Source organism: Xenopus laevis, chromosome 1S (genome assembly GCF_017654675.1).
Source record: "Xenopus laevis strain J_2021 chromosome 1S, Xenopus_laevis_v10.1, whole genome shotgun sequence".
Taxonomy (NCBI): Eukaryota; Metazoa; Chordata; class Amphibia; order Anura; family Pipidae; genus Xenopus; species Xenopus laevis.
The window spans coordinates 72626714-72644495 of NC_054372.1; the positions used below are offsets into that span (position 1 = coordinate 72626714).

General features: G+C 39.4%; 1 protein-coding gene across 3 annotated transcripts in view; it reads left to right on the forward strand.

The window, feature by feature from the left end:
* rbpms.S (RNA binding protein with multiple splicing S homeolog) overlaps positions 1–17782 on the forward strand; it is a 129502-nt gene that overhangs the window by 102866 nt on the left and 8854 nt on the right. The window contains exons 6-7 of one of the 3 annotated variants that reach the window (XM_018243478.2): positions 791–921; positions 9922–9991. In XM_018243478.2, the coding sequence (XP_018098967.1) occupies positions 791–921; positions 9922–9984 (194 nt within the window). In that variant the 3' untranslated portion in view covers positions 9985–9991. Of the gene's footprint in view, positions 1–790; positions 1165–9921; positions 9992–17782 lie in introns of those variants that run through there. The other 2 variants (XM_041579727.1, XM_018243477.2) reach the window with 2 other exon arrangements.

Below are 17782 nucleotides of genomic sequence, written 5' to 3' on the forward strand. Positions count from 1 at the left end.
TCTGGGGAGCACTGGGTATTGTGGGTTAGCGCTAGGACTGCGCATTTGGGCTTAGGTGAGCCTGCCAAGGAAATCTGGCCCTGCCCCCTATATTGTCAGGGGCTGCTGTCTGATATAATACCGGACAGGTGGCATCCTAGGCAGGTACAGGACAGCCTGCACACCTCTATAGAGGAAGCAGACCCAGCAGTCGCAAGGGGGCCAGATTGTGGGATCTGCTTTCTCTATAGCTAATAATAAAAAAAAACCTTCTCCACAGCCACTCTCTTACCTGCAGCGAGGTAGGGGAATGCAAGTCGGCAGGAGTGGGTGGGGCAGAGGTGGAATTTGGACAGGGCGGTGGAGGGTCGTGGGCGATGGGATGGGAATTGTAATGTGCTGGGCCCCTCTGAAGATTTTTTTGCAGGGGGGCCCGGCACACTCTAGTGACGCCACTGTGCAAAAACTTGGTAGATTTCAACCCTTTTTTTGCACTTTTTACCTTGTAGTAAATGGCCTCTCTAGTCTAACCCAGGTCAGAGCAAAGGAGACAGAGAATAATGACACAGAGGAGAGACAAATAATTCTCACAATAAGAATATATATTGATTTGTACAATTGGATTAGAACAAAAAACTGAACTTACATGATTACCTATACTAACAATTTAATGGGAGTTCTGGCTTATAATGAAAATTGGAATAAGAGCAGGTATAATTCCTTAAATCTTTATGCTCAAAATTCTCCCGTACCCATATTTTAGCCATTTAAATTGTATTACTAACATTGTGTCCCTATTCTTTTCTTGCAGATGAGCTCACAGTGCCTGCACTTTATCCAGGTAGCCCAGAAGTGTGGGCGCCGTACCCCCTCTACCCAGCGGAGTTAGCACCTGCTCTACCTCCTCCTGCTTTCACCTATCCTGCTTCACTGCATGCCCAGGTAATTGATGCCAATCAACCACGACCTCACTCTATATCCCCTTTTCTAATCATGGTATCACGGTGCACTTGACACACTAACTACTTTCCTAACCAGTTCACTGTAAGCAAACCACCTTTGTCTTTATTCATTCCTTGGATCACTTTTTTGTGACAGGACACATTCTTAAGCTTTACATTGTGAGAGTGCCAGTAGGATTTGGATTATACCTACTGCCAAACAGGCCAGACTGAATGGGTCACAATAGTTTATGGTACCTAAAAAATCAATAACAGGCCTAGAAGGTATCCCTTGTCAGTGCTCTGCATTTGTAGTTTGGTCACCATAAAAACAGCACTAAGCTAGACTAGCTAGTAGTGAAACCATTGAAACAAACAGCTCTATTCTGTGAACAATCCTTGGGCAAACCCCATCCTTATGTTGACATAAAAGTTCTTATGCCAACATATGAGTTTAATAACATTAATAAGAGAACTTTAATAAATGGGCTGCTGACAGGGCTGAGCCGGCCAGGCGCCCTAGGCATCCCGGCCGGCCACCGCCCATGCCTGACCTTGACTTTGTGTGCGACTTTGTTCGCAGACTGCATCATGGGGGACCAAGGGGAGGCTACATAGGTGGGAGAGCGACAGAGGGGAGATCAGTGGAGGGGAGGGGACCAAGGGAAAACCAAAGAGAGCTATGAAAACAGGCTAGGGGTAGGCAGAAGAAATTCAAGAGGTACCTCTGCCTACCCCTAGTTCTGGCCCTGGCTGCTAAAATCAATTGGTGTGTTCGGGTACCCAGAACACAAAGCTACTCCAAGATACAGAAGGCATGTTTAAAGCCAGTTATTAAGCTAGTCATAGCTTAAAGCCAATTATTATGTTAGTCATAGCTTAAAGACAGTCATAGCTGCTGGACTTGCAAACTAGTCCCGCAGCCCAGATAGAGGATCATACAATGCCTTGGATAAGTATTCAGCCTTGATTTATTTCCACTTTTTGTTGAGCTACAAATTAAAACAAAACTGATTTAATTTAGATTTTATATACTGTAACTAATCACAAATCTACAGAGTTTTCAAATTTATAACTGTAAACAAATGGAAAGGCATCCACCTGTGTGAAAATAAAGTGTCACATGATTTCAAAATAAATACTAAGACCTATTTTTGGGAAACCCCAGTGCTTTTTAGAGAACACATCTACATTAAATGATAATGAAGGCCAAGGAGCTGTCAGAACACATCCAGGTTAATGTTCTGGAGAAGTATGAAATTAGGGCTGGGTTATATTAGATTAGATTCAATATTAAAAATTTGAACTGGGCACTGTAACGTTTAGTATTAAAAATGTAAAGAATATTACACGCTATTACAACAGCAACTCGGCCATTAAACCTCAGTGATTGTGTGAAGAGAGGATTGGTTAGAGAAACAGCCAAGAGGGCTAACTCTGAAGAACTGGAAAAATGTATGTACTGTACAGTAGAAACCCACAGCTGAGATTAGAGAAACCATTCATGGGATGACTACAACCTGGACATTACTCAAAGCTGGGCTTTATGGAAGAGTGGACAGAAGAAAAGCCATTGCTCAAAATAAAAAAAAATGTTTGGAATTTGTCATATGAAGCAAAGTGGGGTTTAGTTTCTGATGAATCTAATATTGGTAGATATCCATCTAAATGGATGGAGTCAAATACTGGACAATTCTTGAGAAAAATCTATTTCAGTCTGCTAGAGACATAAAGAAATCACAGTAACTGACAGCAGCACAGAGCATATGCCGTGAAACAGCAAAAAAGAAGATGGGGATCTACTGGGGCATATTTGGAGGCACAGATCTTCCCTGCTAAAGTTGCCTTGGGTTGGTACAGAAGCCCAAAACATTAATGTACAATATTTCTAGCCTACTTATTTAGTTAAGCTTTAGTTCGCCTGTAGAAGAGCTATAACTTTTTGCCCATGTAGACTATGAGGTTAAATAAAGAGTCCTAAATAAAAGTCCTAAATAAAGAGTCCCTTCCCTTCTCTACAGAGGAAAATGCCTTGCCTGCCATTGTAGCACAGTTGGATTCTGCATACTGCCTATTGTATCTGATACAGTCCTGATTTGCTAAACCTTTTGCTTGAAAACAGAGGGTATAGGTTGGAGCGTAAAATGACTGGGCATTTGCTAACCTCTGGCCTGGTATACATGTAATATGTACAGTATAAGAGGCTGAAAATGATGAACCTGTTTTTATCAGCTTCGGCTTGTATACCATCATTTATTATAATGTATTTTTTGTTGCAGCAGTTTGTGATTTGATTTATAGTGGTTTCAGCAATTTTTTGTAAATTATGTCAATTAGGAATGTGTTCTCTCACTGGAAAAGCTCTAGCCTTAGTGCAAACATTCATATGTAAAACATAAAATAGGACATGACAAGATATATCTGCCAAATAACAATCCATTCTTTTTTCTTTAAAAAAAAATTCTGTCTTTACTGAATTAAAATAAGTTCAAAGTCAGAGAGTTTAAATAATCACTATTCCAGTCAGTTTAAAGCTGGTCCTATGAATTAATGCTAATAGAATACAGTAAGTTTATTTTAACTGCATAAATTTATGGATTACAAGATCCAACTGTTAATTTCTTTCTATGAAAATGGCACAAAGAGAATGGTTTTTAGTGACGTAACACTGGGCTCAAACCCAGTTACAATGCTTTTCTTACATAAACTTATATAAAATAAAACCCATATATACAGCATGTCATGCTGTTAGGCCAAGTTATACTGATGAGATGTAGGGAAAAGATACATATAGGGATGATTTGCAAATTGTCCAATAAAAGCTGTGTCATCTCACTATTATTTGCAATGTTGTATACAATACCCACACATAAAATCGAAACAAGATATTTGATGATCACAGTTGCTTTAGCAGCCATAATTCAGTTGTTTTGCATAATGGATTATGAATAGTTTCAGATGAGCCAGGCATTAGGTCAATTTCCATAATGTAATATAGTGAATAAATGCAGCAATTTACTATTAACTCTTAATATCTTTCTTAAGCTACTATAGTTTGCTCATTTTTCCGATTCTGTAGTGCCTCTTTAAAGACAGATTACAACAGAATTAAGTTAATAGGAAATATGAGACATCGTAGGGATCATGTTGTTTTAGAATGATAGAAACCATGACATCATCTGGAAAAATTATAGTGGCGTTGTGGAGACAGAAAATAATGCAATTTCTGGAAAAACCTTGTGTTATCTGAACCATGCTGCTGAAAATCACTCCAGCATTTAAAAGCCTAGTTAAAGAGTGCTCAACTGAAAATATATTTTATGTAACATAGAAATATGTAAGATTCTTAGTATTTAAAAGCAGATATATGTCTAATATGTTTCATTCCCTTGAATCCTGCAATATGTCATATAAATCTCAGTCAATCACCATGACTGCCTCTGGGGTCCAAAAGCACATTAAATTAATCGAAATGTACCACAATGGGCAAATGTGCACTTTTGTCCTGCCGAAATTACACTGAAGAAGACTAATTGCTCATTGGTTGGGTTGGCTTATTGCACTGGTGCATATTGCCTGTTGCAAGTAAATGTGTCTGAGAGTGTTTCACAAGTGACTCTGTGTTTGGTCACCTTTAATCTAGCAGTAGTTTTGAAATAGACTGGCGTTTAGAAAGGCAATGATGAGAAATTCTAAAAAGAGGGAGATTAATTGACCAGTTGGTTGGTGATATATTTATGCCTGTTTTTGTTTTTTTTTATTAATGCTGGTTATACCCATAACGATATTATAGATCTCCTATAATTTTGGATACTTGTATTGTGGCCACTTGATCCTGACTGATATGTAGTATGTAATTGATCTTTCTTAAATCTGATTTACCCATGCAGCATATATGCCTGTGTATGGTTCATTGGCAAAAATGAAGTAAACTTCACTTCTTGCTGTTCTGATCATTCAGGTTGCCAACCAAACAATAGAGGAATGGCCTTACCTTGTATGATATTTGTCCCTTTGTTGCATGGTTGATCAATGACACCTAGCAGGATTGTAGGGTGTATGGCTGCCTTAAGAAATATATGAATTCTAGCAATGCTGTAATGACCAAACCTTCTTTTATGCTGCTGTACTGCAAAATTACTTTCATAGCTTGTTTATCTTTAATTCTATTAATGTCTTTGACTGCAGATAAAATAAATCTTCTATGAGATGCTGCTTCCTTTGTGTATTCTGTAGTGCTGGCATAAATATTTGATCAGGGCAATTTGTCAGAGCAGACTGGGCAGGAGGAGCAGTGGGGAGGATCCTGATCCACTACCTGCTTGCAACCCTGAAAGTAAAGGAGTTGGCCCTGCCCAAAAAACTAGCTTACTTTATTCCTGGTGAAAAAAAGATAGTTCCATCTTTACATTATGGCAGGCATTATAGAAATGCATGTAGAATCAGTGCTAGTGTCTCTCCCTAAATAATATCAATTACTTGTTATTTGAAAAATATGTCTACATTGTATTGAGCTATCAGGAAACTTGTTTGAAGCAGAGGAACAGAATTAGTTGCAAGATGCATGAATTCATTTATTCTGAGCCTTTATGTGACAACTAACAACACAACGTGTGTTTTAAATGGAGGATAAATTGGTAGAGACTAATTTTCAACTTTTGTGTCTAAGTAAAACCTGCCTAGTTGATCCAGAAACAAAGGCAAAAAATCCTCATCTGAAACCTCTCCTACCTCTAACTCTGAGAAGAAATGTTAAAAAAGAAGTTCCGTTTTTATTGGCACACATGCATCAAATTCAACCTTATTGTCTAAGTAAAACCTTACTAACTGATCCAGAGGAAACCAAAAAAAACACCATTGGTACCCTCAGCAATTTGCCTCAGAGGGGGGGAAAATTCCTTTGTGACTTCAAGTGGGCAATCAGACCAGTCCCTGGATCAACTTTGTTAATAAATTTTAAAGTTAATTTTAGGAATATTGAATTTTCTCACTTTATAAAAAGCCATCCAAACCTTTCTTAAAACTATCTTAATGCATTTGCCAGAAAGTTAAAAACATTTATTTTGCATTTTAAGATGGAATCTTTTTTCTTTCTTTTAATTTGCTAGACAGAAACATTGGTGAATAACACATCATAGTTAACCACCTAGATAGCTTTTGAGGAAGTGGTTTTGCCCACGAAACACGTCAAGCATATTGGCTGTTATGCACTCTGTCTGATGTTTTCAAGATTTTCAAATAAAAAGATGTTTTAAAGCAGCTGGTGCTCCGTGTCGAAAGAGCATTGTTGGAATCTTTACGCATCGGGAGCGGTTTACGCAGTAGCACAGCAGAGATTCATCAAAGAGTCATTAAGTCCTCCCTGCTTTTTTGTTTTTACATTAACTACCTAGATGCCCAAAGACCCACTAGAGCTCATATTAAAACAGGGCCATAAATCTAGTAATTGCCAAAGACCAGTGTTTCAAAATGTATTGCATCTCAATAGTAACTTCTAACTCCTTGCAAGAGAATCAGGCAAAAGGAGAACTGAAAGGGATCAGGCAAACTTGTAGTCAGGGTCAGGAAATAGGTCAAGGATACATAGCAATATTGTGGTGAGCAAACAGGCAAATGTCAGGACTGTAATAAACTGCAATCGCCAGGCTTGAGCAGTATCCAAATTACATAATCCAACTTGGGCAACATTGTACTCGGGAAGTGGCAATTCAAAAGGGCACCATGAATTGACACACTGGCATAGAAATTGTGCATTTATGTCATACCAAAAGGTAAGGGAGTGTGCCAATCTCCTGGAGCACTTCAAATTGTAAATACTTATTTATATACATATTTGTATAAAATACATATATTTTATATATACTTTTGCAATCATTCCCCTTTAAAGATGTTTAAATTTAAACAGCATTTCAGAATATGCCATTCAGTCTCTGCAATTCTGAATCTAACATGAATTCCTGCATCTCTGGTTGTTTTCAGCTGCGTTTCTATATGAGGAGCATTGCAGGCTACATTGCAGGAGCATTGCAGGCTGACCACAACGCTTACCTTTTCTGTGCTGGAGGGAGTCCAGAGGGGGTGGAGAGTGCAATTTCGCTCTCTCTTACACTGGAAGAGCTGAATTTCCAGTTTAAAAAAAGGAAATTTGTCTCTTAAAGTTACCAGCAGCAGCGTGGTATTCTGCCTGGCACCCGTGGAAGCGAGTTTTTTCAACTTGCTCATTGGTGAATCGCCCCTGATTGTTTTATAGTCTCAATTTAAATTCTCTAATGGTTCTGATTGGTTAGCAACTGCTGAATCTTATATGCAAACTTGTGTGGTTAAGAAATAATTGTTGAAATGAAATACAGACAAGTTAATGAACTTATATGCTACAGACTATGAGGCATATTTATCAAAGAGTGAAGTTAGAAATTGCCACAGTCCTCTAGAGTGAAATTCCACCACTCTCCATTCATTTCTATGGGATTTTCAATAGGTGAAAGTGAAAGTTCATCCTTTGATAAATACACCTTTCAAAATCCCACAGAAATTAGTGGAAAGTGGCGGAATATCACTGTAGCGGATTGTGGCGATCTCTAACTTCGCTCTTTGATAAATATACCCCATTGAGTCCTGCTGGGTGTCTGAAAAAAATTGTTATTGCTGTATTTGGAAACCTGTGTACGCTCAGGTTATTATTGGTTTTATGTACTACCTGTATTTAAGGTGGCCGATTGCAAGTTGTGCTTCTGTTTGACCCTAAAGAGTGACAGCATAGGATTCTCAAAGCAACTCTCAAAAGATCTGAAAATAAAGATTGTTCAGTATCATGGTTTAGGGGTACCATGATACTGATACAAAAAGGTACCTCAGAGGTTTAAACTGTCAGTTTCAACTGTAAGGAATGTAATCAGGAAATGGAAGGCCACAGGCACAGTTGTTGTAAAACCCAGGTCTGGCAGGCCAAGAAAAATACAGGAGTGGCATATGCGGAGGATGGGGAGAAATGTTACAGACAACCCAAAGATCACCTCCAAAGACCTGCAAGAACATCTTGCTGCAGATGATTTATCTGTACTACAATTCACACAATTTGCACAAATAACATCTGTATGACAGGGTGAGAAAGAAGCCCTTTCTGCACTCACGCCACAGAGTCGATTGTTGTATGCAAAAGCTCATTTAGACAAGCCACAGTCATTTTGGAGACAAAAATTGTGTTATTTGGTCATAACAAAAAGAACTTTGCATGGTGGAAGAAGAACACTGCATTCCAAGAAAAACACCTGCTAACTACTGTCAAATTTTGTGGAGGTTCCATCGTGCTGTGAGGCTGTGTGGCTAGTTTGCAGAGGTTGGATATTCCAATAAGACAATGACCCTAAACACACTTTGAAATCTACAAAGGCATTTATGCAGAGGGAGAAGTACAATATTCTGAATATCATCAAAAATCTATGGGATGATTTGAAGCAGGCTGCCATAAAATTGAACTGAACTGGAGAGATTTTGTATGAACGAATGATCAAAAATACCACCATCCAGAATCCAGACACTTATCAAAGGCTATTGGAGGCGTCTAGAGGCTGTTACATTTGCAAAAGGAGGCTCAACTAAGTATTGATGTATTATCTCTGTTGGGGTGCCCAAATTTATGCACCTGTCTAATTTTGTTATGATGCATATTGCATATTTTCTGTTAATCCAATAAACTTTATGTCACTGCTGAAAATACTACTGTTTCCATAAGGCATGTTATATATTCAAATGAAGTTGCTACTTTGAAAGCTCAGCCAATGATAAACAAAACTCCAAAGAATTAAGAAGGGTTCCCAAACGTTTTCATATGACTATATATAATCGCACTTGTGCTATTTGGCATGCGTAGACTTTAATGAAACCCCATTTGAGTGAGTTTACTAATCATATGAAAAAAGCTCACCAATCATCTTGCCCTAATGGGCTTTTGTAACAAATAAAAACATTGTCAGCTTTTAAGCAATGTTTTTATACTTGGGGATGCCTAAAGTTAGGTACCCCCAAGCAGGGTCGGACTGGGCCGGTGGGACACCGGAAAAAAACCTAGTGAGCCCGGCCCTAGTGTGCCCCACCGGCCCAGACCCGATTGATCTCCCTCCCATCATACACTGATGGTACTTTAAACTTAGGCGCACTCAGGGGAGGGCTACACATCGGGGGCCTCATGAGGGTGCAGGTGGCATAGCGGGGGCCCATGGGATTGCGAATGGCACAGTGGGGCCCCATGGGAGTGTCGGCGGTGCATCGGCCCCCATGGAAGTGAGGGCAGGGCAGCGGGGGGCCCATGGGAGTGCGGGCGGCACAGCAGGGGCCCCTGCAACGGCAGCCCCGGTGGGCCCTGCACTCACCAGTCCGACCCTGCCCCCAAGTGATTGTATTTACTTACCTAACACCCTGGGCCTATGCTCCTATCAACAGAAAGCTGCACCGGCCCAGCCCCAGGTTCTTCCAGCAAGTACCACGGAGCACTCCTTTGCCTGCTTCTTCTTTCAGCTTGTGCCTGCACATGCAAAGTAGAGTGAAAAGCCTAACATTAACGAACAAGCCGGCTATTTCATTCTACTGCGCCTGCGACTGCCCCGGGAAATTTGAAGAGCGAAGGAGCAGGAAGAGGATCGCTCCATGGTGCTCCCTCACAAGCCGGTACAATTTTCTGCTAATAGGAGCACCTGCCCATAGTGTGAATTAAGTAAATACAATCACTTGGGGTGCTTAACTTTTGACATCCCCAAGTATAAAATGACTTCTCCTTTAAAGTAAATTGCAAATATGCTCAGAGAATGACTGAATAAATTTACATCAATTCATGTGTGTAATCCTTTTAAATATATAATTCATTTGTTAAGCAGTCAAAATTATTTCTTACTCATGCTACAGTTTGTTTTGCTTCCCCCCCAGCCCCTCATGTTTTATAGGGATGTTTGTTAAACAGACTATGTTCACAGTTTAATATTTTATGCATTTTGGTGTATTGTTCCAGGTGCGTTGGCTCACCCCCTCAGATGCTACTTCCCAGGGCTGGAAGTCTCGCCAGTTCTGCTGAGTAATGTGTAAGTATGTTTTCGCTTATGCTTTTCTTTCTCTCATTGTTTTCCTACTTATCAAGATGCTGTTTATCATTGTAAGGGCAGAGACACATGCTGCAATTTGGGGAGATTAATCGCTCAGCGACAAATCTCCTCTTCTTTGGGGTGACTAATCTCCCCGAACTGCCCCCACCTGCCTTCCCGATGGCTAGAATGGAAATCGCCGGCAGGATGGCACTAAGAGTGCTTCGTTTTCCGAACTCGACCAAAATTTCCTCTGAGGCAACTGCGGAAACGAAGCGCTTCGAGTGTCCTGAATCGCAGCGTGTGTCTCTGCCCTAAAACATGCACAATAAAGGGAGTACAAGAGCATATTGCTTAAAGGACCTTAAAGTTGTAATGCCTTACTTCATGTATTTGTGTATATTCTCATTCATCCAGGTCATGGTATATCTGTAGAAATAAGTCAAATCAACTGGGCTTGCTGTGTTTTTCTTAAAGACATTTCACCAGTCATCCAAATGGCTTTCTCAATTAAATTTCTGTGCAATTTTAGTGTGATTCAATGATTCAGTCATTTTTTCGTGAGGTTAGTGGGCACTGAACAAATGTGGATCTAATGATTTGTCTGCCTACATCGTTTAGAAAATCAGGTGTCAACATTTTTTATTGTTCACAGTGAAATGTATCCATTGTCCTATTGTTTGGAGGGCCAGGCAGGTAGCTACCCACAGTTTTATAGTTTCAACTAGATGATATTGCTTAAAATGGTCTTTTTAGTTGAAGGATAAAACGTACATTTAAATGATCATTTCAGGATAAGCTTGGTCTTATGATAACAAAAAAAAAACATCTTAACGTCTATGGGCCACCTTAACTCTTTTGCACAGGATTCATACCCCCCAACTATACTGTTTTTTGCGGGACAGTCCCAATTTTCAACACCTAGCCCGCTCTTCTGGATTGTTGTTTAAATATCCCATATTGTCCCACTCCTCTTCTGTTCATCTCCGGTCTCTGTTCCTCTGAAAAAAATCCAAGACGGTGAAATGCACAGCTATCTTGGATTTTTTTTCAAAGGAGTTTAAGCCAGGCAACCAGAGAGAGAGAAAGAGAGACAAGCAACATGGGAGCAGAAGGAAGGAAAAAAACTTTTGTATTGGTATTCTGCTTGGGCAAGGTAGGTACTGATATCAATACATTTCTGCACTGATCTTACTGGAATATTTGGAGTAAATGGAGTGCTCAGTAACATCCTGATATCTCAAAATATAAGGAAGTGTCCTGATATCTCAAAATATTGGAAGCATACGTTTGAAGCATACTTCAGTAACCCCTCCACAACCACTCCATAATTAGCTTTGACCAATCTGCTGCAGGTGAGATACTTAACACAAATAAGTGATTGGTTGATATGGCTACTGCACTGAGGCTATTTGCCTAGTGTTAGGAAATAACCCCCATATGTTTCTAATTAAAATTAATAGAATATAGCATATTGCACTGTTCTCCAAAAGAATGATTGCAAAATGGCCTCAAAAGGAATTGTCAAGAATGCCATGATACACTGTAGTGCTGGCAAATAACAGACACATTCCAGGCCATTCAAATTTAGAAGGGTTGTCTGGCTATTCATTATAAAATATACCGCATATACTCGAGTATAAGCCGAGTTTTTCAGCATCCAAAATGTGCTGAAAAAGTCTACCTCGGCTTATACTCGAGTCAGCGGGCAGTAGCTGAGATTGCAGTCACTTTTAATCATTCCTTATGCCAACAGTTCGCTTGGGGAGAGACTGCAATATCACACAGCTCCCTCTGTTGGTTATATGAAAGAATAACAGTGCGCCCTCTGTTGGTTATATGAAAGAATAACAGTGCGCCCTCTGTTGGTTATATGAAAAAATAACAGTGACTGCAATATTACATAGCGCCATCTGTTGGTTATATGGAAGAATAACAGTGCGCCCTCTGTTGGTTATATGAAAGATTAACAGTGACTGCAATATCACACAGTGCCCTCTGATGGGTATATGAAAGAATAACAGTGACTGCAATATCACACAGCGCCCTCTGTTGGTTATATGAAAGAATAACAGTGACTGCAATATCACACAGCGCCCTCTGTTGGTTATATGAAGGATTAACAGTGATGGCAATATCACACAGCGCCCTCTGCACATGGTAGTGGGACAGTGGGACAATGCACACAGTAATCCGCAATTCTCTGTCACAATCAACTTTGCAAAGAAGTCTGGTTGATCGCTGGGGGGGTCGCTTTGGCGGAATGTGCGCTGCTGGGAGACAGGGCTGTAGTTGTGTCTAGGCTTATACTCGAGTCATTTAGTTTTCCCAGTTTTCGTAGGTAAAATTAGGTACCTCGGCTTATACTCGGATCGGCTTATACTCGAGTATATACGGTACTCACCTTTTTACATATAAAACCTGTTTTTCACATATCTGATATATTTGTATTGATGTTTTTAATGTAACCACCATACTGTATATTGATGTTAATGGTTCATAAAATAATAATCATAAAATATATACATTACTTTTTATGTAACATTTCCACACCAGTTGTGTCAATACAATTTTACTGTTCATATGCAGAAATAAAAATATAGAGCTTCTCAGAAAGGAGTTATGTTCATAGATACATTGCCATATCAACTAACTTTTAGTACAAAAAGGTAGCCATGATGCAGAATCCAGAAAATACAGAATTCCAGTATATAAAGGCATGTTTTATTTTTTTCATTTTTTTACAGTGAAAGCAAGAAACAGGGACTTGTGTTCTTCATACGAATACAGTGCTGCTTGTATTTGGCAGTGCTGCATTCATGAGGGGGGTCTGGGCAAATTATGTATGCATTCTCACCTCGCAACTCCTTACAAGTTCCCCTTGAACATGCAAGCAAGGGAGTGTTTGCAGACACAAGGTGCAAAGGAGCTTTATACATACCACCTGCCTTAGGGTGGTATGTACAGGGCTGCCTTGTACCCACCAGTGCTGCACACTATGAGGTGCAGTAAGGCTCCAGATGCAAGTGCTTATTAAATTAGTATTAAGGGGTGCAATCTTGTGCTGCATAGTGTGCTAGCACTTATGTTTGAGGTCTTTGTATTTGACTCCTAGGGTGTTTTGCAGGCTCGAGTGTAGGGTTGCCACCCGTCTGGTTTTGACCCAGACAGCCCAGTTTTCAGAAGGGCTGTCTAGGTCAAGACTGCCTGACTGGTTACCAAATAAGGAAAATCATGCAGGATTCCCCTTGATTGACATGGGCAAACAATTATCGCCATGTCACAGCCCCACCCCTGTGGTGGCACTTGCCCCACCCATTACATCATCAGCCTGCCCTCTGACCAGTTCACAGGCCACTGAAATGTGGCAACCCTACGCCAGTGCAGGCAAAATGCTAAATGCCAAGGTGCTGTTAGCATAATAAAAAGGCACTACGTTTGTACAGGAACAGTAACCAATAATAACCAATTAGCAGATAGAATTTAGCGGTAACCTCTTTAAAAGCAAACATTTTATTGCCTGCTATGGGTTACTGCTCCTGGGTAAACTTTATTACATATGGGGATATACCTATGTTGCTTTTCATTATTTTAGGGAGATGGTGGTCCTTTTCTCCTATATGATGTACTGTATATTACCAAAGCAATTAGTCTTGTAGTACACGTTCAGTGACAAGAATAAGCACTAGTGTAAATTCTGCTTGATCATGATAGTAAGCACCTGGCTTATATTCCATCTTATATTCCGCCCAGTAGCGCTCCTAGAGGGGGTGGCCCTGGTGCGTGACGCGCAGCCGGGCCCCATCCCCCTCCGTACGACGCATTTGGCCGCATTTGTATGTGGCGCACGGACTGCCGGGGGCCCTGAGGGGTTGCGGGCCCTGGCCCGCTCGCTCCCCCTGCTCCCCCGGTAGTTCCGCCACTGATTCCGCCATTTGTTTTCTCTGAGATGCCATGGATTTGGTTTTTTGGAGATCAATCGTAATATTGTTTTTGAAATTCTAAATAAAATGAAAACTGTTTTTATCTGGCTTTCGAATATACTGGCATCACTGGGTAAAATGTTTATATAAAAGCAGTAATTTGTTTGTTTACATTTCCATCAATATATGCAACATATGCTACCTTTTCGGGTAAGAACACCTTCCTATATTTTCATTTTTCTTACCTATTAATAACATTGACATCAAATACAGTTTCTATGACTGATACCAGGAAAATAGACTTTTAGACTCTTAACTGTAGGGCTGCCACTAAGCTAAAATAGCCAAAAATTATGTTCATGCTGGGGCTGTAAAAGAGTCTACAATAGAATAGCAGCCTGGGTAGCACTCATCTGACACTTAGAATTGTTTGTGTAAAGTTGTAAAGTCTTCCAATGTGTATTAAAACCTTGAAATAGATATCTTCAACTATTTCAAATTTGCCTAGATAAAATGTGCTATTTACATAGTAAAACCCTTTCCTGGTGCTCCTATTAAGTGAACTATAAACAAAGGAATACAGAACCAATTTGACAGATCTGACAGATGGTTAGTTCAAAGACACTTACACATTACCCTACTCAGAAATATATAGACCTTTAAATATTTACTTTAAACTGTGTGTGGTGTGTGTGTTACCTTCCACAAGGATTTTTATTTATTCAACATGCCATGCATACCATTCACCCATGGCATTTAGGGGTGTTTCTGGAAGGAAAACATTTTGATATGAAGATTAAATGTGCTTTGTGTTCCTTTTAGTCCGACTTTTTTCCTTTGCCCAGGATTTACCAAACTTTCTTTGAACTCTCTACATTAACAATTTTATATTTATAAATCAACATATTCCAGAGCTCTGGTGTATATATCAAATATACAGATTCCATGCAGTTACTGTGCTGTCATTTGCTCATCTCACCATCCCCATCATTTAGCCCCTATGCAAAACGCTCTCCTCCTGCCAACACACCAGTTGCCTTCCTCTCATTCTTTGGGCTCTTTTTCAATATTTTATACAAAACAGATGGCATTCTTTCCTCTGTTAGCGTTGCTATGTGACATTCCCTCCTCTACACAGCTCCTCTTATTCCACACTCATCTTTGTTCCCCATAGGAATACAAAATGTATAGGCAAATAATGTAATGTGTGCACACAAATTCTGGAGCCAGCACACACGACAAATTATGGTGCGCACAAAGAATTTTATGTGGAAATACACATTTTGCACAAATTCTGTCCTGAACGTTTAAAATGTGTGCACAAAATTATTTTTTTGTGCAAATAGATGAGAAGAATTAGAGGGAACACTGATCTCAACTACAAGATATAACGTTTCCATATTGGTGGCAAAACAATCCTATTGGTATTTAATGTTTACATGTTTTTTAGTAGACTTAAGGTATGGAGATCTAAATTACAGAAAGATTCCTTATCTGAAAACCCCAGGTCCTGAGCATTCTGGATAACAGGTCCCATACCTGTACCCATAAAACAACATGCTTTCAGACCCCACAGAGTGTAGCCCTGTCTTTTCATACTCAAATGCTACATCACTATTAGTTGTTAATATTCAAGTTAATAAATATGTGATTATTATTGCAACAGAACTGTGTACAAAAAAGAGTACAATTTGGAGAAGCTGATATATTATAAATAGGTTTGGGACTTGAGTTTTTTGGACAGAGTTATTTTTCTTTTTTTACCTTAAAAGGCACCCATCACATCAAAATTGTGCAGAGGTGTGGTCCAACAGAACTCACATTCCAGATGGGGAAGCAATAGTATTTTTAAGAAAAGCTCCCTAGCAAGTGCTCTTAATCCTGCACTGGGAGGGAATACCTAGTGCATGTAGCCATTTTTGAGGCACAAACATACATATAATGAGCAAGTTATTGTCCTCATTGTGCATTTGTGTATGGCCATCCACACCAGGAGAGCTAGGGGCATTTTCTTAAAAAGATACAATTGTTTATCCCATCCAGAGTGTAGGATATGTTAGCCTGTGCTTCTGGTGTGTGTGTGGGGGAACTATTTTTATGCTATAGGTGCCGTTTAAGTCAAAAGTAAAAACAAAAAAAAACATTTAAACATTAGCTAAGCTGAATAGGATTACTTTGGCACTTATATCAATTTATACAGCTTAGTTATGGTTGTATGAAACACACTGTTTTATTATTACAAAGGAAAATGTAATGTAATGTAAAACAATAGTAAATATTTGCTTAAAAACCACTCGGGTTTCCAAATACAGTATGCCCACCAGGTAGAGACTGTTATAGTTAGTACCAAACATGCCCATCAGGGAAACACTGTTACAGTTATAGTTATAGACCAAATAATATATCCAATAAATTAAAGCGATTCATGGCTGAAAGATGATGAAGAGGTTTAGTTTTACTCTTAAAGCTCCACTGCGCCCATGGGGTTAAAGTTTCTTTTCTATGCCTTTAGATACAGCCTAATCCTTTAATACATTCCAGAAGTGTACCACTAACATACAAATATAAGTGATGTCATTGCTGTGAAATGAGTGGGGGGCCGCATACCATCCACAGTGAGGTCATTCACATTAGGGTGTTATTGTCTACTATTTGCTTTTTGTGCTTGCCATGTAATAGCATGTTTTAGAAAAGCAGCGAAATGAAAGCACTTACCAATGCAACAAAACTTTGGTGCTTATTTCCATTGCTTTACTGATTCCCAGCTTGTCTCCTCCATCATACAAGTTTGAACAAAACCTTGCTAACATGGATATATCACCTGCTAAAACACAAATATGTGTTGATGGCAGGGCAGTTGATAAAGGCTTCTTAGTAAGACAGTTGTGGTTTGTAAGGCTTTCATGGAGTTATTTGGGGGTCTTGAAGCTTTAAGTAGTCCCAAAGTGCAGCACTGTAATGACCAACGCAACTCCAACAGACTCTAATGGTCATTAACAATTAATGGCCAGTAAGGTCCGCAAAAGCTAATCACTTTTGTATTAGTCTTATTATTTGATTGCACACTGGGTGCTGAAAAGGCCACTTTCAGGCATTTTGATTTCAAGCCAATGGGAGGTGATTTCATATACTTCTCAACTAGTTGAAATGGGCCATGTGTCCATTTGGACAAAGTCATATTGTTTGTTAAATACCACTAACTGCAACTGAATAGGAAAACAAATACAATGTACAATGTCAAATCATTTCTACATACCCTGATTTTAAGTTTTCCTGCATTTTACTGTGTTATTTATGGTCCCTCCAGTATATTATGTATAATACAGTTCCCTGGTTTTATATTACACAATTTTTTTCTAGTCCCCTGAAAAAAATAAAATGGGGGTTGTACTGTATTAACATGCAAGTAGATACTGCAAAACAATACAGGTATGTATGATCTCTCTGTGTCTGCATGGGTTTCCTCCTGGTAGTTTGGTTTTCCTCCACACTCCAAAATCATAAGGTTCATTTGTCTCCTGATAAAATTGCCAATAGTGTGTGTGAATGCGATAGAGACTTAGCTTGTATGATCCTCTGGTGCAGGGACTGATGTGAATTATATATACTATAAAGCACTGGGTTAATGTGTTGGTACTATATAAGTAAAACATAACAACAATAATAATAATAATAATGGCAAAATAAAAATGTGATGTGTAAACTACACTGAAGAATTGCCACCCGACACATGTTGGAAGGGAGTGCTGCATGGTGTCTGAAAAAACTTTTTTCTCATTGAAATACATTGACTGATGGATGTAGATGCAAGAACAAAACACAGCATCTGATCCGACTTCAACTATCTGATATGACTTAAATTACAGCT